The 21,437-nt window shown below is 41.0% G+C and overlaps 1 protein-coding gene across 3 annotated transcripts in view; it reads left to right on the top strand.

The window, feature by feature from the left end:
• The window catches only part of STK32A (serine/threonine kinase 32A), a 133,369-nt gene that overhangs the window by 63,902 nt on the left and 48,030 nt on the right, over nucleotides 1-21,437 (top strand). For all 3 annotated transcript variants that reach the window (XM_018050188.1, XM_005683110.3, XM_013965671.2), the window contains exon 5: nucleotides 7,991-8,164. In XM_018050188.1, the coding sequence (XP_017905677.1) occupies nucleotides 7,991-8,164 (174 nt within the window). The remainder of the gene's footprint in view (nucleotides 1-7,990; nucleotides 8,165-21,437) is intronic.

Raw genomic sequence — 21,437 nt, 5'->3', positions numbered from 1 at the left:
CTTGGCTGCAGTCTTTTTTTTTTTTTTACTTTATTTTACTTTACAATACTGTATTGCTTTTGCCATACATTGACATGAATCTGCCACGGGTGTACATGAGTTCCCAATCCTGAACCCCCCTCCCACCTCCCACCCCATATCATCTCTCTGGATCATCCCCGTGCACCAGCCCCAAGCATCCTGTATCCTGTATCTAACATAGACTGGCGATTCATTTCTTACATGACAGTATACATGTTTCAATGCCTTCTCCCAAATCATCCCACCCTCGCCCTCTCCCTCAGAGTCCGAAAGTCCGTTCTATACATCTGTGTCTCTTCTGCTGTCTCGCATACAGGGTTATCATTACCATCTTTCTAAATTCCATATATATGTGTTAGTATACCGTATTGGTGTTTTTCTTTCTAGCTTACTTCACTCTGTATAATCGGCTCCAGTTTCATCCACCTCATTAGAACTGATTCAAATGTATTCTTTTTAATGGCTGAGTAATACTCCATTGTGTATATGTACCACAGCTTTCTTATCCGTTCACCTGCTGATGGACATCTAGGTTGTTTCCATGTCCTGGCTATTATAAACAGTGCTGCAATGAACATCGGGGTACACGTGTCTCTTTCAGTTCTGGTTTCCTCTGTGTGTATGCCCAGCAGTGGGATTGCTGGGTCATAAGGTAGTTCTATTTGCAATTTTTAAAGGAATCTCCACACTGGCTGCAGTCTTTCATCGTCTCCTTGTGGGAGTGGGAAACGGGTATCGTAGACCCAAAGCACATTTTAAATTTAAAATGAGTATCAATTGGAACAAATAATGGTTCTCGTACCCAAAGTGACTCTTCAGTTCAGTCGCTCAGTCATGTCTGACTCTTTGCGATTCCATGAACCACACCACGCCAGGCCTCCCTGTCCATCACCAACTCCCGGAGTCCACTGAAACCCATGTCCATTGTGTCGGTGATGCCATCCAACCATCTCATCCTCTGTCGTCCCCTTCTCCTCTTGCTCTCAATCTTTACCAGCACCAGGGTCTTTTCAAATGAGTCAGCTCTCCACATCAGGTTGCCAAAGTATTGGAGTTTCAGCTTCAACATCAAACCCTTCAATGAACACCCAGGACTAATCTCCTTCAGGATGGACTGGTTGGATCTCCTTGCAGTCCAAGGGACTCTCAAGAGTCTTCTCCAACACCACAGTTCAAAAGCAACAATTCTTCGGTGCTCAGCTTTCTTTATAGTCCAACTCTCACATCCATACATGACTACTGGAAAAACCATAGCCTTGACTCTACATGGGAAAAAACCCTGAATTGCTACTATCAGTAAAAATGAGGATAAAGATATTATTTACCTCATATGTTTATCAGTGCAGTTAAGTTCAGTCGCTCAGTCATGTCCGACTCTTTGCGACCCCATGAATCACAGCATGCTAGGCCTCCCTATCCATCACTAACTCCCGGAGTTTACTTAAACTCATGTTCATCGAGTCAGTGATGCCATCCAGCCATCTCATCCTCTGTCGTCCAGTTCTCCTCCTGCCCCCAATCCCTCCCAGCATCAGAGTCTTTTCCAATGAATCAACTCTTCACATGAGGTGGCCAAAGTATTGGAGTTCATAGTAACAATTAAATACAATAATACATAAAGTAATTAGCCTGGTATCAGAACATAGTAATCTCAATTAATGGGATCATGTTGATTATACTATTGATGATATATATATTCATAAAAGGGCACCCTCCTACACTCTCGGTGGGAATGTAAATTGGTGCAGCCACCATGGGAAATAGTACGGAGGTTCCTTCAAAAACTAAAAGTAGAGTTGCCATATGATCCAGCAATCTCAGCTCTGGGCATATATCCAGAGAAGACAAAAGTTCTAATTCAAACAGATACACACCCCCCCAATGTTCATAGTGGCATTATTTATAATAACCAAGACATAGAAGCAATCTAAGTGTCCATCAGCAGATGAAAGGATAAAGAAGTTGTGGTATATATAGACACATGTGATGCGAATTACTCAGCCATAAAAAAGAATGCAATAATGCCATTTGCAGCAACATGGATGGACCTAGAGTTTATCATACTAAATGAAATCAGACAGAGAAAGACAAATATTATATCACTTATATGTGGAGTCTAAAAAGTAATACAAATGAACTTATTTCCAAAACAGAAACAGACACAGAAAATAAACTTATAGTTATCAAAGGGGAAGCAGGGGAGGGATAAATTGTGAGTATAGAATTAACAGATGCATACTACTATATATGAAATAGATAAACAACAAGGATTTGTAGCAGAGGGACCTATATTCAATATCTTACAATAAACCATAATGGGAAAGGATCAAAAAAGAATATAGATATATACCTGTATATATGGGCTTCCCTGGTGACTCAGGCAGTAAAAAATCTGCCTGCAATATGGGAGACCTGGGTTCAACCCCTGGGTTAGGAAGATCCCTGGAGAAGGGAACGCCTACCCACTCCAGTATTCTGGCCTGGAAAATTCCATGAACAGAGGAGCCTGACCAGCTATAGTCCATGGGGTTGCAAAGAGTCAGACGAAACTGAGAGACTTTCACTACATGTATATATAACTGAATATCTTTGCTGTAAACCTGAAACTAACACAATATTGTAAATCAGCTACAAACCAGTCAATAAATATCTTCGTATAATCATTTTATGTAGAATAATAGGAAACACTGCATAAAATAAGTCAATCTGCTAATACCAGAGCTATATTACATTCATAGGTGGAAAAACAAAGGTAATTATAATATCTATCTTCAAGGTACTTCCAGGTACTGTTTTAAGCAATTTATGTGTATTAACTGCACTTAATCTTACCAACAGCCCTGTGAAGTATGTACCAGTATAGATGGACATGCTGGCGACTTATATAACTTGCTGCATCCAGTTTTAAAAACCTTAAAAGGCAGAACTCCCCTTAAAAGGGCATTTGAGCACAAGCAGAGAGTTGGACTGTAAAGAGGGCTGAGCGCCGAAGAATTGATGCTTTTGAACTGTGGTGTTGGAGAAGACTCTTGAGAGTCCCTTGGACTGCAAGGAGATCCAACCAGTCCATTCTGAAGGAGATCAACCCTGGGATTTCTTTGGAAGGAATGATGCTGAAGCTGAAACTCCAGTACTTTGACCACCTCATGCGAAGAGTTGACTCATTGGAAAAGACTCTGATGCTGGGAGGGATTGGGGGCAGGAGGAGAAGGGGACGACAGAGGATGAGATGGCTGGATGGCATCACTGATTGATGGACGTGAGTCTGAGTGAACTCCGGGAGTTGGTGTTGGACAGGGGGGCCTGGCGTGCTGCGATTCATGGGGTCACAAAGAGTAGGACATGATTGAGCGACTGAACTGAACTGAACTGAGTCTAACCCCAGAGCCAAGTTCCTTACCACCATGCTATGTGCCACACTTTGTGCTAATTACTTTGCAAATGTTATATCTAATTTGCTTTTTATGTACAAATATCCTCTCTGAGTTTCAGTTTCCTTTAAGGAACTTGCTCTAAATTCACATTTGATATTTAAACCTGGGCCTGCCTAAAGCCTGTGCATTTTCCATTTGTATTTTCTATCTGTGTGTTTCTAAATGGATTCCATCTTTGATGAATCAGTATCTTTTTCTACAAAGCTAAGAACTTTTAAAAGTAATAGCTGATATTTGTCCTGTATTTCCCATGCTTTGCTAGATGGAGACACCAGAACTGTCCCTTGCTCACCTTAACTCTCAATGCGGATTTGACACAATAGCTCTGGAACAAACAGCAGGTTCCCCTAATGTCATGGTTTTCAGGCTTTTTTCTCTGTCACCCACAGGAAGAAATATTTTTCATCACAACCCAGGAGATATACTCAGAGAGACACACATTATATGCACAAACAATGCTTATAGTCTTACATGTTAATAGCATTTATTTTATGTTATTCAGTCTATTTTTTTTTAAAGTGCTTGTTAAAACCAACCAAACTGACTGCACAACCATTAATGGATTATGACTCACAATTTAAAAAACACTCCATTGGAAAATATTTTATTGAGTTGGCCAAAAAGGGCATTCAGGTTTGCCATGACAACTTATGGGAAACCCTGAATGAACTTTTTGGCCAACCCCATAGTTCGTTCCAAAGCTCCAGTTCTAAGCAGGTGAGTATCTGATTTGGTTGATGGCATAGTGGAAATGAAAGCAGTTAATCCGAAAGAATGAAGGGAAATACTTTCAAATTATGAAAAGCTCTGTGCATAAGAATATGGCATTGTGTATAATAGGGAGACATTATTTCATATGGAGTATTAGAAATGTCTCTGTGAGAAGTGTCCCTTGGGCTGAGACCATACCACAAGGCCAGGCAAGGCCACACCACAGCACAGTCTCCTAAGGCTGGAGGGGCATGAACTACTAGCTGAGGAATGGAAGGAAAAGATCTTCAAGATAAGTCTGGGGAAGTAAACAGGGCCAGACCACACAGGGTCCTGCAGACCATGGAAAGAGATGAAAGGGATCCCTGAGGCTGGAGAACATAAAACTCACCTTGTAAAAAGATAACCATGGTGTGTAGAATGGACTGGAGAATTTCAGCATGGTCCAGAGAGCTGTGAATAGTCTGCTGCGATATGGTGGGGTTGGGTGGCGTAGCGTGGTAGTCCTTTGTCACTTATCTCCTCTCTTAGTGAGCAGACTTTACAATGCATTTCACATGCATGAGGACCAGACTTGCTAATTTTGGAGCTGTCAACTGAGAAATAAATAAGCCATGATATAGCATTATTTTCAAAGTAATGAAAAATATTTCTCTGAGACTATGGAATAAATGGCCAAGGTATAGGGAGTTCTTACTCTTTTATGATGGAAAAAAAAATCAGATTATGATGTGAACCTTCATATCCTAGTTATTATCAAACTGCATTATGCTCACATATTTTACTGATGTTCTGGAAATAAAGTATTTATCTTCTCTTCTTCTGAGAGTTTAGGATCTATGATAGAGGGCCACAGATCTGATGTGTGAAAGGGGAAAGAGGATTTTTAACAGCCATACCTGGCTCCATGATTAAATAAATTTAAAGTCATGCTGGGCAAGGGAATTATGGTGCTTCTTGCCTGGGCTGCTTCTTTCTTTGATTAATCATCCCCTGCATGGTCCAACACTGTTGTTAACTTGCTACAGTCGGCACCTTTATCAGTCCCTTTTTTTTGGATAAAAATAGCTTCGCCCAAGTCACAATAAAAAATGTTTGTTCACTCCGGGTGAATTTAATAAGACCTTTGTCCCCCAATTAAAGTTAAATGAAATCATGGGAGAGGAGTTTTCTGGTCTGTGACCAGTTTGGGGACCTCCACCCTGCCTCCAGCAGGGAGCTGAACACAGCCAGTCACTGCTCTGTATGTGAACTCCCTCTGCCTAGGTTGTTTCCAGGGGGCATCCAGTGATGCTCATGGTTAGCGCTCTCTTCTCTCTTCTTTTGGTACCCAGTCATCACCTACCTCATTTGCCAGCTATCCCAGTAAGACCCTGCTCACATGCCATGAGCTGTCATTGTTTCTATTAGCCGAGGATAGCCTAAGGTGCAATAGGTCTCAGGCAGGATTACATATAATTAGCACATCTTTACTTCCTGAAAACCTGTAAAACACAATAGATACAATGTGTAGTGGTGCAGCTGGGAAGATTGTGAACCAAATCGCCCAGGCACCTATCCTGGTGGCCATCAAGCTTGTGGCAGAGATACCCAGCCAGTCCTTGCATGAAGGTGAAGAATAACACTTCCTACACTTCTCACATTGTTACCAAGCACTTCCTGTGTTTCTTTCTATCTTAATCCCTCTCCACCCCAAGGCTTAATTTCTGACATCTGTGTGAATCAGTCTTCAGTGGTAAACAGAATTTTATTTAACAAGTGAACTCTGAGAATCTAGTTTTCACTAGAATGTTACTCCCTTAGATTAATGCTTCATTGAATTGCTCATTTTTCTTTTGTTTGCAAGTCTCCTCTTCCTGTAGCACAATGATCATTCTAAAAAGAAAATGTACTCAATACACTTCTTCCATCATCGATAGTCTACATTTGTTTCCTAAGCAAAGAATTTGTCCTTCGGCATTGGTTTGCATCCCTGGGCACTGCTTTGCAGTCTCTCAATTATGTAATTCAAATAAAACTTTAAAATGTGATCTCTGTGACATGATGTCAAAAGAAACATGTCACAATAGTGTTGATACAGAGGGTTTTTTGTGACTAGAAATCATGTCTGTGCTTTGAGGAAAACAAAACAAATCAGAGCAGTTGGAATGCATTTTTACAGGAGGCTCTTTGCAAACAAGCAGAGGCCAATCCTGCTCACCTGTGTCTCATTTCCTCTTCCCATCCCTCCAGCTCTTGCTCCTTCAAGTCTGATCATGTGTCTTGCTTAACCCTCTTCAGTGTCTCTCCAGCATGCACAGACTCGTGAACAAGCTCCTGTCGGGATCTGCTCTCTGCCTTCCCCTCCAGATTCCTCATCACACATCATTCCAACAAACCCACACTCTTCCCCTTTCCCTCCTTGCAGTGTTCTTTCCCATGTCTATGCTTAATCCAGGCTGTTCTCCTCTTTCAAATCTTACTTTTGCACCTGGAGACCCCTTCACTGCTACCACCTGTTGGGTCTTTTATCTCATGTAAATTACTTAAACTTCTCTGGGCCTTGATTTCCTCCTCTGTAAAATGGGAGCATAAGAGCAGCATTGTGGAGTCAATGACACAACATGTGTAGAGTGCTTTTAGAGCCTGCCCCAGAGAAGCCATCTAATGGAGACATCAGCCACGTTGGCTTTATTTTGTACATATTATTGTCACCATCCTTCAGAATGTAACTCCGGTGTCTCCTGTGTTGAGATTTCCTGTCACTGCACATCGCCAGGACTGAGTGGATTACTTCCCTTTCCTGTACACTTACTTCTTTATGGCTCTCTTTATGTCTTTTTTCCTATCATGAGTGTGGTTTATGATTTGTTGTAATGTTAAGTAATGAAGTTGTTAATGTGGAAAAATAAGCATGAGATGGTTCAAGGAGGTCTCATGACTCGTGTTTTATGTAGCAATGTGTTTGGGATATGATTGTTAATAACAGGTGAATAAATGGAGTTTTCTTCATTTTCTGGGCTTTATAGCTCTGTAGACTTATGGTTAATGGGTGCTTATTGTATGCCAGGAATAACATTAAATATTATACACATTGTAGCATTGAAACATATATACTACTGTATGTATTAATGAAATAGCTAATAGGAAGGTGCTGTATAACACAGGGCGCTCAGCTCAATGCTCTGTGACAACCTAGAAGGGCAGAGTGGGAAGAAGGTTTAAGAGGGAGGGGATATATTCATATTTATGGCTGATTTGTGTTGTTGTACTGCAGAAATTAATACACCATTGTAAAGCAATTATCTTGCAATTAAGAATAAATTTTTTTAATGTAACACTTATCATATTTAGTCTTTAGTTAAAAGTAAAGTATTAGTTGTTCATTCGTGTATAACTCTTTGTGACCTCATAGATTGTAGCCCACCACGCTCCTCTGTCCACCGAATTCTCCAGGCAAGAATACTGGAGTGGGTAGCCATTCCCTTCTCCAGAGGATCTTCCCAACCCAGGGATCAAACCCAGGTCTCCAGCATTGCAGGCAGATTCTTTACCGTCTGAGCCACCAGGGAAGCTACACCACCACCAAAAAAAAAAATATGTATATATATATATATGCTACACTCATCATAGTTAGTCTTTACTATAATCAAATGTGGAAGATCTTATCATTTGCATTTTACACATGCGTAAACAGGACCTAGAACAAGTAACAGACCAGTACTCCAAAGCCTGGATTCTTAGCTCAGGAAAGCTCGGCTCAGATCTGTAAAGTGTCCTTTGCCTCTAGGCCTCTTTAGTGTGTAAATGTATTTAACCCACTTGCATTTCTAATTCCTTTCCAGGTATTCCTTCCAAGATGAGGAAGATATGTTCATGGTGGTGGACCTTCTGCTGGGTGGGGACCTGCGTTACCACCTGCAGCAGAATGTCCGCTTCCAGGAAGACACTGTGAAGCTCTTCATCTGTGAGCTGGCCATGGCCTTGGACTACCTGCAGAGCCAGCGCATCATTCACAGGTCAGTCAAGTCCAAGGGGCAGCCTTGGGCTGAGTGCACGGGAGGGGATGCACAACCTGCTGCGTTCAACAGGTCCTTATGGAACGTGACATCTAACTCTTACTTAATTCTTACAGCAATACTGGGGGTAGATGTCCCCGTTTTTCAAATAAAAGTAATACTGAGCACATTGAACTTAATTTCCCCAAGGTCACCATTAGTAAGCAACAAGACCAGAATTAATGAGTATTGGTGCTGTTTATAACTAAGCCTAGACAAAGAGAAGGAAAAATGACATATTGGGGCTTAATAAATATTGATTGAAGAAAGTGCATGAAGGGAAAGATATAGAATGGGTAGGAAGAAAATTCTTTGGAGAGAAAATTTGAGTCATAACTTCTATCATCCACCCTATAGTGAGTCCCTGGTGTGGGTGTGCCGCAGACAGGTCAGCAAAAGCAATGTATCTCTTTCACTTGGGGCATTTGTGTCAAAGACAAATAGCACAAGTAGCTATAAACCGAAAGACAATAGAGAGAAAAAGATAATACTTGATATTTATAAAGGATTTGGTAGTTTTGATGGCAGTTTCCTATACAGTATCTCACTTGATCGCTATAATAAATGATAAATGAACAGAGAAGTTGTAGTTAGACCAGTATTAAATCTGAGATTTTGTGATTTGGAGACATTAAATTATCATCTAGGTTCTTTTTAAGAATTTTGAACCTAATCACCATCAAAGCAGCTACTGTTTACCTGGGTTTCCATATGTCAGGCACTGCAAGGTATTTTTATATATTATCCTTTCAATTCTCAAAACGTCCACTTTTCGTTACAGTATTCCCATTCTTCAGATGAGAAAAAATGTGGCTCAAAGATTTCACCAAGGAGAAACCCTGACAAACAGTGTTGCCGGATTCAAACCTATATCTCTCTTATCCTAACATCAGAGCTCTGTCTACTATACTAATCTGTATTTACTACACATGTGAAATATACACCATAATACATTAAACATCATTAAGTGAACAATCAACACATGTGACTCTGCCACTGTCATCTCAAACCCTTGAAGAATCTGCTGAGTTTTTATGTCTCATTTATTAAACATTTGGCTAGACAGACTATTTTCCCACCACTAGTTAACATCTAGAATTTATTAGAACTAGTACAGATCCTTGGTTAAAGATGAAGCGTCATAATTTATAGACTCTCTGTGCAAGTACTGTAGACCAATCCTTTTTCTCTTTTTGGTCTTGGCAATTAACATAATTATTAGTTAATTTTCTATCTTTGGAAGGGCCCATTTGTATTGAAAATGTGCTCTTCATGCCGTGGATGAATGGAAATCAGACTGGTTAATCATGTGCGATCTCTGAAGTAAAATTTACACACCTGGTGTTTTTCTCAATAGCTGGGAATCCTGCTGACAAGAGATCTTACACTTGATCTTAGCCAAAAGGCTGAGCAGCGATGACAAGATATCTTTCTCCCGCACTGGCTTTTTGGCAGCCATCACCCAGTTCCTCCCTAGGAGAAACTTTTCATACTTGTAGGCCATGGACCCCCTCTCAGAGTCTTCACGCTCACTCACCCTCCCCTGGATTGCCAACCCACGGTCTGTTTGGGGGGCCGACTTGGTAGATCTCTAGCAAGAGTCAGGGACCACGAGAAGCCCCCAGAGGGGCACCTTTTCACTTTCTCCCTCCTGTTTGAATCTGAGTTCTTGGCCTTCTTTGAGTTTCATTTTCTCAGTCATCACAAGATGCTCTGAGCCTTTTTGCCATGTGCTTAGAACCATGTTCTGAGAAAAGTTCAGGAGAAAAACAAAACCGAATATGTGACTCAATTTTCACCCTCAAGAAACTTAACCATACCAAGCAGCTTTGTTCTGTCCTTCTCTCCCTTATTCGCATTTGCTGTCATGGTTTTGTCACTTAAATAAGAAATCAAGGATTAAGTTTCTGCTTCTTGCCTTTTACGGGCTCACCCTTATTGCTTAGAACCTGTCTTCAGAGGGCCTCTTTGTCCTGAACTGTCTCCTCACCATGGCAGATTAATGGAAGATGCACACAAAGACGTCATGAAGGCAGGGTTAAAATAAGCTGGCATCCTCTCGGGATCAGAAACAATCCAGATGTGTTTCCACTGCCGATGTGTCCTACCTTGCCTCCCCAAGCGTTATGTTTCATAGGCAATCATAGCATCTTATACCTCTCCTGAGGCATTGTGATGTTTTCACTATATAATTACCCGATGTTTGTTTGTTCTACTAAATTGTAAACTCAATGCTTAAGGCCATGTGTGGTATGTGTCTCACCATATAACCAGTGTTTAGCAAAAATCTGAAGGAATGACCACTGTCTGAGCCACACGGATGGTTGATTGCCTAAAAGCCCAGGTTTACAGATAACAAAGACAAAATTAAAATAGAAGAAATTAAAGCCATGAATTTCAGACATTTGTTGGCCTTTATGTTGGGTAATCATATAATTTATCATCCCAACCAGGGTACTCCTGAGAATGAAAGGAGTTGGTGTTAATAATTATGCTGGGACAACAGGCAAAACTCATACATGTTCTGGAAAAACCAGGACATATACCAACCTCTTTAGGGCTTTTCAAGACAGTAGTGACCAAATAGGTTTTAACTGTGAGAGAGCTCTAATTACCAGAGCTTTCTGCCTTCCGCGTACTAGATATCAATGTGAATTGATTTCCATTGAAGTGGTTTCAAATGGGTTAAAAAAAATCATGTACATGGTGAAATAAGCAGTGTCCCTTTGTCTGCGGCATTTAGAGGATAATAGTGCACTCTGAAGCTGAGACTCCCAGGGCAGAGTTAAAAGCATGACGAGCAACATAGAAAAAGAAATGGAGGCTTCTGAGTACTCTATTCTATTTCTAAATCTCTGCCTTCAAAGAATCTGCAAAATGCATGCTTATTTGATAGAATCAAAGATAACAAAACATCTTTCAGCTACTTAGAGGATTAGATTGGAAGACACATCTTGAGTTCCAAGGTATTAATAAAAATTAAGAAAATACAGTAGATTCCCCAGGCAAGAAAAGATCATCTGCCTAAAGGGGCAGATATAAAATACGTGACTTCCACATACAGATGGCCGAAAGGCCCATGGAAAGATACTCTATTAGAGAAATGCAAATCAAAATTACAATGAGATATCACCTCACACCGTCTAAATGGCTATCATCAAAAAATCCACAAACAATAAATGCTGAAGAGGGTGTGGAGAGAAGGAACCCTCCTACATGTTGATAGGAGTGTAAATTGGTATAGTCACTATGGCGAACAGTCTGGAGGTTCCTTAGAAAAGTAAAAATAAAGCTATATGACCCTGCGATCCCACTCCTGGGCATACAGCCAGAGAAAAACATAGGTCCAAAGGATCATGCACCCTAATGTTCATTGTGGCACTGTCTTCAATGGCCAAGACATGGAAGCAACCAAAGGAATGGATAAATAAGATAGGGTTGCTGCTGCTGCTAAGTCTCTTCAGTCGTGTCCAACTCTGTGCGACCCCAGAGACGGCAGCCCACCAGACTCACCTGTCCCTGGGATTCTCCAGGCAAGAACACTGGAGGGTGTTGCCATTTCCTTCTTTAATGCATGAAGGTGAAAAGTGAAAGTGAAGTCGCTCAGTCGTGTCCAGCTTCTAGCGACCCCATGGACTGCAGCCCACCAGGCCCCTCTGTCCATGGAATTTTCCAGGCAAGAGTACTGGAGTGGGGTGCCATTGCCTTCTCTGATAAGATATGGTACATATGCACAATAGAATATTACTCAGCCATTAAAAAATGAAATAAAATAATGCCACTCTCAGCAACATGGATGGACCTAGAGATTGTCATTCTGAGTGAAATAAGTCAGACAGAGGAGAAATATTATGTGAATTTATTAAACATATTAAACATCCCTTATATGTGGAATCTAAAAAGAAATGATTTAAATGAAAGTATCTACAAAACAGAAACAGACTCAGAGAGTGAACTTATGGTTGCCAGGAGAATAGAAATGGGGGGAGGGATAGTTAGGAAGTTTGGGATCGACATGTACACACTGCTATATTTAAAACAGATAACCAACAAGGTTCTACTGTACAGCACAGGGAACTCTGCTCAATGGTATGTGGCAGCCTGGATGGAGAGGAGTTTGAGGGAAAATGGATACATGTACATGTATAGCTGAGTCCCTTTGCTGTCCACATGAAGTGATCAGAACATTGTTACCTGGCTATACTCCAATATAAAATAAAGAATTTAAAAATATATGTGACTTACTAATTTCACAACAACATTTTGTCTCTGGACTGGGTCAAAGATTCTAAATTATCTGTGGTGGCCAGCAACTGTGGATGGAGCAGCCGTGGTGACAGGCTGACGTGACTGTGGGCTTCTGGGTACCAAGCTCTCTGCTTGTGAATTATTTCCTTCCATCTGCCACAAATCCCAGAGGTTGATGGTGTGATTGTCCCCATTTTACAGCTGATGGAACTCCAGTTCAGAAAATAACTCGGGTAATATGTAGGTGAGGCGTCACTTGAAGGATATGCACGGCTCTTAGCCTGTCTCCGTGCTGCTGATGTTTGGCACAGCTGTTGCCCTGAGGAGGGCATGCTACAGGGTGAGGCATGGCCGCCTGCCTGCAGATATCCATGCTGTCTGGCTGCACAAGTGAGGACGACACATATGGAACCAGCGGATGACAGAATAGCCCCAAACTAGAGGCTAAGTTGTATGAGAATGACAAGAGTTTCAGTGGAGAAGATGATCTGGGGTAATGATAAAGGCTTCCTGAGAGCTCAGGGGGTTTAAAACAAGGAAGGAGAGTTTAATCCATGGAAAGGGAACTGTATTCTGAATGAAAGCATTCATTTGTCTCTCTGCGCTAACATAGAATGGGTTCTGTCTTTAATTTTTCCTGCCAGCAATGTCTAGCTTATTTTTTTAAACACCATAAATCTTATTTCTGCCTAAATTCTAAGTGAAACATAAATGGGGTTTTGTTTTATCTTGCTTATAGATTTTTTTTAATTCACAGACTTGACTTTTTGTTGTTTCCTAAATATGTAGAATACTTAGCTCATTTTTCTCATTTTTAGAGTGTTTTTTTCTCTCTAGTTGTGAAGGAAACAGGACTACATAGTCACCATTCATTTTGAATTGTGCAGTTAGACTTATCTTTTAGTCAAGAAGTCAAACATTTTTCCATTTTCAAATTAGTTTGAGTTTGAAAATCAGCTTTAGTTTCCAAATTATGGCCATTTCTTCCTTCAATATTCCCCTTTACTTACATTAAATCAGTGAATGAAGATTTTAACAACATGGACACTGTCATTATTTGCTTTTATTTTAAAAAATAAGCAACATTAAACTCATTACAATCCTTCCTATGGGATAGTACTCTTTAGTTTGTTGATTGCCACAGTCTCTCCAGTGAATAAAGTAATAGAAAGTAATTTTTACAGTGCAAAGACAAATTCGTATTCCCTCCCTTGTCACCTGTTAAAAATGCAATCACGAATTTAAGCTAATAAGATGAATCATTTGGGACAGTTAAATAGTAAGAGTCATGTTGGGTCAAAATACCAGTTGAGTGGATGTTTTTTTTTTCCTCTTTCTAAGAATTATCTCACTCTAATAAAGTTATAACTCACGGATTTCTAAATTCCTATTGGAATGCAATAAAAATCTAATTAGGCCCTTGATGTCAATGACTGCAGTACAACAGAACGTGTTGCAAAAGTTCATCTCCAACTGATTACAGATCTGTTGAAGTAGGAATAAAAGAAAATTCATGATTATAAAAAAAAAGAATAGGATGTTGTTTTTATTCATCACCTTTATCTTCTTTGCTGTGATCATAGAAACCTTGGAACTTCCATAGATACACAAAGGAACTAGTTTTTGCACACCCTGCCCTGCACTGAAGTAGCTACTTGCCAGAAATTTATATTATTCTTCTAGAAATCAGCATCTTGACTGGGAGGAGAGGGGAAACTTAGGGATAAAGCTTCTATCACAAATATTCATTCAAGAATTGTTTCTTGAGTATCTGTTTGCCAGACAACATTCTCTGGACTGACCTTCAGTGTAGAAACAACAGAGGCTTCGCTGTCATCAGAGCTAATAATATAGAATGAAAGAGAGTCAAGTAAACATTTCAACAGTCATACCAGAAAGGTGGCATTCTGGTATGCATACCAAATTCTTTGGCATTCACCGCAGAGAAAACAAGCAGTTATATGTGTATCCTGAGTCACACACACGTCACTCACACTCAGCACATCTTCACCGTGGTCTTGATCATACTTCTACTGGTAGCCCCTGGCTCACAATATTCTTCATAAAAAGTGGTCTCTCCCTCCTATACTGATGCTCAACCCCTCACTCCTGTTCTAATCTCCAACATGTAGTCTAACCCAGAGCAGTTGCTGAATAAGTCAGTGACTAAACAAATCAATGAGGACAGAATATACATGTGATCCTTGGGTGGACATGGAAAGTAAAGGTTTCTGTAGATGAAGTTGTCTTCAGTATCATTGTTTGTTTGTTGGTTGGTTGGTTGGTTCGTTGGTTTTTTTGGACATATTGTGAGGCTTGCAGGGTCTTAGTTTCCTGATCAGGGATCAAACCTGCACCCTTGACAGTGAAAACTTGGAGTCCTAACCACTGAGCCACCATAGAATTCCTGGAGCATCGTTTTAATTTATTCCACACATTCCTATTGTGTGCCCACAGTGTGTGGCTCTGTGCTGCCTTTCTTCCATGCTGTGTTAGTTTTTATTCTGTGCAACAAAACACCACAGACACAGGAACTTAAAATAATGCACATTGATTATCTCACAGTTTCTTTGAGTCAGGAGTCAGGGAACATCTGAGTCAGGTTCTTGAAAAGGCTGTAGTCAAGGGGCTGATTGGAACTGGGTTCTCTTCTGGAGGCTAGACTGGGCAAGGGTCCACTTCCACGTTCAGTCAGGATGTTGGCAGAATTCATTGCCTCGTGGCTGTAGGACTCAGGCTGTTTCTTCAAATTCATTGAGGAGACCAAGACTCTAGAGTGAGTCTGCTAGCAAGACAGAGTCCATTTTATTGAATTAAACTATGTAACATAACACAATCCGAAGACCAAGATCCCATCACTTTTTGCCATAAAATGTCTGTTAGAAGCAAGCCATATAATTAGCGCACACTCAGGGGTGAGGATTGGAGAAGGAGATGGCAACCCACTCCAGTGTTCTTGCCTGGAGAATCCCAGGGACGGGGGAGCCTGGTGGGCTGCCGTCTATGGGGTCGCACAGAGTTGGACACGACTGAAGTGACTTAGCAGCAGCAGCAGTAGCAGGGATGAGGATGATATAAGACATGAACACCAGGAGATGGGGATCATGGGAGACACCATAAAGTCTGTCCACCACACTTCCTCTAATGAAGTTATCTTACACCAGACTCTAACATCAATACCCTCTATGAACTTAAAGTGAAATGGAAAGTCGTTCAGTTGTGTCCGACTCTTTGCAACCCCATGGACTGTAGCCCACCAAGCTCCTCTGTCCATGGATTCTCCAGACAAGAATACAGGAGTGGGTTGCCATGCCCACCTCCAGGCTATAACCTTAAACACAGCCTTGAACATCTCTGTCAAGGAGATGGTAAGGAGGTCTGACCAAATGAACAGGAATGATTCTTTCATATCTAAGAGTCTAGGATGATTTCCTCTCAGCCCTGATAGGATGATGCTCTTCAAAGCATAACTTCTTTGATTTTCAGCTCTCTACCGCACACCCACTTCTCCCCAAGAAGCCCTCATGACCAAAATGAGCTGTCCAAAGAGTATATGACAGCGAAGTGAGATAATAAGCACATTTAATAATCAAGACCTACTGATGAAATTATTTGCAGGGCAACAATGGAGACACAGACATAGAGAACAGATTTATGGACACAGGGAGAGGGGGAGGAAGGAGAGAGTGTGATGTATGGAGAGAGTAATATGGAAAACTACATTACCACATGTAAAATAGATAGCCAATGGGAATTTCCTGTATGACTCAGGGAACTCAAACTGAGGCTCTGTAACAACCTAGAGGGGTGGCATGGGGAGGGAGGTGGGAGGGATATTAAAGAGGGAGGGGAAATATGTATATCTATGGCTGATTCATGTTGATGTTTGGCAGAAATCAACACAATTCTGTAAAGCAATTATCCTTCAATTTAAAAATTAATTAATTAAAAAATAATAATCAAGACCTTTTTGCAATTCAGTTGCAAACCAGAATTCTTTGTTTTCATTGGCAGAGACCTTCAAGGCTGAGATTTCACCTTTTTGTCTGACTTATGCTCACTATAGCATCTTGGAAGTCACATTTTATTCCCAGGGATGATCAGTTGTAGGAAAAAATAAGATCTTTCTGCAATTAATCATTTTAGTCAATGATCAATGAGTTACAGATGAGCTTCTGATGAATGAACTTGCCAGCACAGTGACACCCCAGCTTTCCGAAGCCTGTGGGAATGAGTCATCTGGAGAGAGGCTTTTCTAATTCCTAAGGGTGTTTACTACTCTCTGCTCACCATTTAAGTTATACTGCAACAACATGTCTCAGTTTTTTAATGGCTTAAGAAGAGCTATCATTCACTATGTCTATATCAAGATCTAGGCACTGTGCTAACAAGCATTTTGCGCACACTGATAGTCAGCAATACCACGACAGGGTTAAGTGCCTTGCCCAGTACCATGCAGCCGGTATACTAAGGGTAGATTCAAACATAGGATTTCTGATCCAAATATTAACATAAGCTCATTTAGTTTCATTCTTATAAACATGATAGACCTCTTCAAAATCAGATGAGCTATTTAGTGCAATTTAGCCAATAGCAGGGCTTCCCTGATAGCTCAGTGGGTAACAAATCTGCCTACAATGCAGGAGACCCCAGTTCGATTTCTGGGTTGGGAAGATCTGCTGGAGAAGGGATAGTCTACCCACTCAAGAATTCCTAGGCTTCTCTTGTGGCTCAGCTGGTAAAGAATCTGCCTGCTGTGTGGGAGACCTAGGTTCGATCCCTGGGTTAGAAAGATCCCCTGAGAAGGGAAAAGCTACCCACTCCAGTATTCTGGCCTGGAGAATTCCAAGGACTGTACAGTCCATGGGGTCGCAGAGTCAGACAGGACTGAGTGACTTTCATTTCCCATCCAGTAGCAACTAACATTAGTTTAGACACATATTTTTAGTTGGTACGTGTTATGGGTTGAGTTGTGTGTCCCTCCCCCTGCCCACCAACATACACACAAAAGGTATGTTGAAGTCCTAATCCCCAGTATCTCAGCATGTGACCTGATTAGGAAATAGGGTCGTTATCTTCCCAGGTGGCTCAGTGGTAAAGAATCTGCCTGCCAATGCAGAAGATGCAAGAGATGTGGGTTAGAACCCCTGGGTCAGGAAGATCCCCTGCAAGAGGAAACGGCAACCCACTCCAGTATTCTTGCCTGGGAAATCCCATGGACAGAGGAGCCTGGTGGCCTACAGTCCAGGGAATCACAAAGAGTCAGACATGACTGAGTGCCTGAGTACATAAGCACAGAGGTAGTCGAGTAAACACGAGTTCATGAGGGTGGACCCTAATGTGACTTGTGTTATCAAAATGGGAAATGCGGACATAGAGATCGACACACACAGAAAAGGAAGAGGATGTGAAGAGGCCCAGGGAGAATTCCATGTGAAGATGAAGGACTGGAATGATGTGTCTGTAAGCCCAGGAAGGCTAAAGATTGTCAACAAACCAACACAAGCCAAGAAGAAGCGAGGAAGGTCCCTCACGTACAGGTTTCAGGAGGAGGAGCACCTGATGACACTTTGATTTCAGACTTCTAGCCTCCAGAACCATGAGACAATATATTTGTTTTTTCTTAAGCCATCTATTTTGCAGTTCGTTGTTACAGCAGCCTTAGCAAACTAATACAGTGTGTTTTCAGTTTTCTTAGAGGCTAAAATTCAACCTTTGCTTCTCTAGCTCATGCTACTCAGAGCAGCTTCTGCTTCCCCCCTGATATGCTGCTCCAAATATATTATGGGATGGGAGACCAGATAACAAAACTTGTTAGAACTGTTTATAAAAGTGCAGTAACCTAAGAGGAAAATCTGATAAGCCAAATCCATTAGCTTTCATACATGGTAACCTATTTTATGTTGCCCAGAGACTATCTCTGCTTACTTCTGTATTTCCGATTTGGTGAGAGATATTTCAGATATCTCTGGCTTTTTAATAATGTGTCTCTAGCCCACAGGGTTTTGTTTTGCACTTAAATATCTCTAGATGAAGTTCAATCTTTTCTGATTTACCAAAGCAGCACATCCAGTATATGAAAAAATTAAAAGTCTTAAAATAATTACAGATTGTCTGATTCCTGTATTACTCTGCTCTGTGTGATGTTGCCTTTCTTCCTCTCAGTACGTTGATAATATTTTGTTCATGGCAGTGGGATGATAGTTTGGCTTCTGGCTGCCATTTCCTGTGGCCTGGTTAAGAAAATGCCCTTCCTTTTTGTTTTGGTAAATCTTCTTTTCAGGAGTTTACAAGCCTTCTGCAAGTCTTTGCTTCCTAACTCCCACAGCAGAAGGGCTACTTGAGCCTCAAAAACAAAACGGCAGTGTGGTAATGAGGGTATTAGGTTGATGTGTTCTATTCGGCACCTGCTCCCGAGCTACCAAATAATGAATGAGCATCAGTTACACGTTGTGAAAACGGGAGACTCTGCCTGTTTTGTGCTGTGTGTCAGGGAGTTCTGAAAGGAGCTTGGAAACTCCGCTTCTCATACGAGGGCACCTATTTGTGAAAACCCACGTGAAAAAGTCCAAGAACTGCTCGTTTACAGGTCAACATTTAACTTGCCTGTGCCAAGCTTTTAAGTTTCTCTAAGGTTAAGAGTTTTGTTAATATGCAACCCGTGCCTTGGTCCAAATTAAATTTTATTTTGCCTAGCATACATTTTAGCCCAAAGCTAAAGCATCATTCTTTCAGGTTTAGTCATTTAACACATAGTATTGATGACTTATTCATGTGCCAGGCAAACAGCTCTTGGATGGAGTTTTTTTAATTCATTAACTATGTTATTTGTTTATTCACATGTATATTGTTGTTGACATTTTATTGAAGTGTAGTTGATTTACAATGATGTTGCATTAGTTTTGGGTGTACAGCAAAGTGATTCAGATATATTTACATATATATTCTTTCTCAGATTCTTTTCCATTATTGATTATTAGAAGATATTGAATATAGTCCCCTGTGCTATACAGTAGGTCCTTGTTGGTTATGTATCTATATATAGTTGTGTGTATATGTTAATCCCAAGCTCCCAGTTTATCCCTTCCTCTTTTCCCTATTGTAACCGTAAGTCTGGTAAGACTGACCCAGCCCTGCTCAGCTCTCTTGCTTCTTCTTCAACCACTCTCCCTCCTTTCTCACCTGTTCTGATCACAAAGGCCTCTATTCTGCTGCAGAATGTATCAAACTCCCACTTTAGAGTCTAAGTATAGACAGACTCTTTACCTGTGAATCTGTCTGTGTTTTGTCAATGAGTTCACCTGTATTTTAGACTTCACCTATAAGTGATATCATGTGATATTTGTCTTTTCTGTCTGACTTTACTCAGTATGAAGAGTTTTTGAAGCATAGAATCATGGTTTCTGTCCCCTCAGAGCTTATAGTTTAGTTGAGGAAATGGACAAAAAATGCAATACAGAAACATTAACAAAGAACAGAGACATAAATTACCATGTTAGGGTCAGCATTTGTTGAATGCATTATGGGAAATAAAGATCTAAGGAAAAGCATAGAGGTTTGGGGAGACTGGGCGACTTTAGTGTCATGCTGGAAGAAGCCTCGCCAGTAGGTGGCATTTGAGCTCTAAGGTGGAAGTTTGTTACATCCTGGAGTAGAACAGAGTCCTCTGTGGTCAGAACGCATGAGAAAGGGGAGAGAGAGGTTGAAAAAGCTACAAGAGAGCTGAGCTGAGGGCAGGTCCTCTTACCATGTTCAAGTAAATGCTCTAGTTCAAGGTTATTTCTTATTTGTGCTTTAGTGAAAATACAGAGCCAGTTTTGAAAGGAGACTTACTTGAATTTGTTATCAGTTTGGAGATAAGGATAGGGCATTGACAGTGGGTAATAAGACAATAAAAATGAAAATGATGGAGAATGGACCTCATTAGCTATTCTAGATATCAGGGCAGGAAAGAGCCTGGAGATTATTAGTTCAACTTGCTCCCTCTGTAGGGAAGGGATCAGCATGCTTTTTCTATAAAAGGCTAGATAGAGAATGTTTTACACTTTATAGGCTGTGCAGTCTGTCCCAACCCATCAACTCTGCCACTGAAGAGTGGAGGCAGCCACAGATAACATGGAAGCATAGAACATGATTGTGTTGCAATAAAACCTTACAGATACTGAAATCTGAATTTCTCATGATTCTTTGTGTCATAAAATGGCATTCATCTTTGATTCTTCAATCATTTAGAAATGTAAAGTCCCTTAATAGCTTATAGCCATACAAAAAACCCATGATGTGCTACATTTCAGCCACAGGCCGTAGTTTGTTAACCCCGGAACAGATGTTAAAACTGCGGCCCAGAGAAGCAAGTGATGTAAAGGTCACAAAGCAAATCAGAGACAAGGCTAAGACAAGAAATCACGTGTTCTAGCTATTAGGCTGGTTGTTGTTGTTCAGTGGCTCAGTTGTGTATGACTCTTTGTGACCCCATGGACTGTAGCATGCCAGGCTTTCCTGTCCTTCACCATCTCCCAGAGCTTGCTCAAAGTCATGTCCATTGAGTTGGTGATACCATCCAACCATCTCATCCTCTGTCATTCCCTTCTCCTCCTGCCTTCGATCTTTCCCAGCATCAGGGTCTTTTCTAATGAGTCAGCTCTTCGCAGGTGGCCAAAGTATTAGAGCTTCAGCTTCAGAATCAGTCCTTCCAGTGAAGTCAGGATTGATTTCCTTTAGGACTGGCTAGTTTGATCTCCTCAGCTAGCACTTTTTAAAAATAGCGTTTTCATTGATGATAAAAGTAAGAAGATATTGGTTGTTGTTCAGTCACGAAGTTGTGTCTTACTCTTCATGACCTCATGGACTGCAGCGCTCCAGGCTCCCTGTCCTTGACTATGTCCCAGAGTTTGCTCAATTCATGTCCATTGCATCAGTGATGCCATCCAACCATCTCATCCTCTGCTGCCCCCTCTCCTTTTGCTTTCAGTCTCTCAGCATTGAA

Source organism: Capra hircus, chromosome 7, assembly GCF_001704415.2.
Source record: "Capra hircus breed San Clemente chromosome 7, ASM170441v1, whole genome shotgun sequence".
Classification (NCBI taxonomy): Eukaryota; Metazoa; Chordata; class Mammalia; order Artiodactyla; family Bovidae; genus Capra; species Capra hircus.
This window is presented reverse-complemented; position numbering and strand designations above follow the sequence as displayed.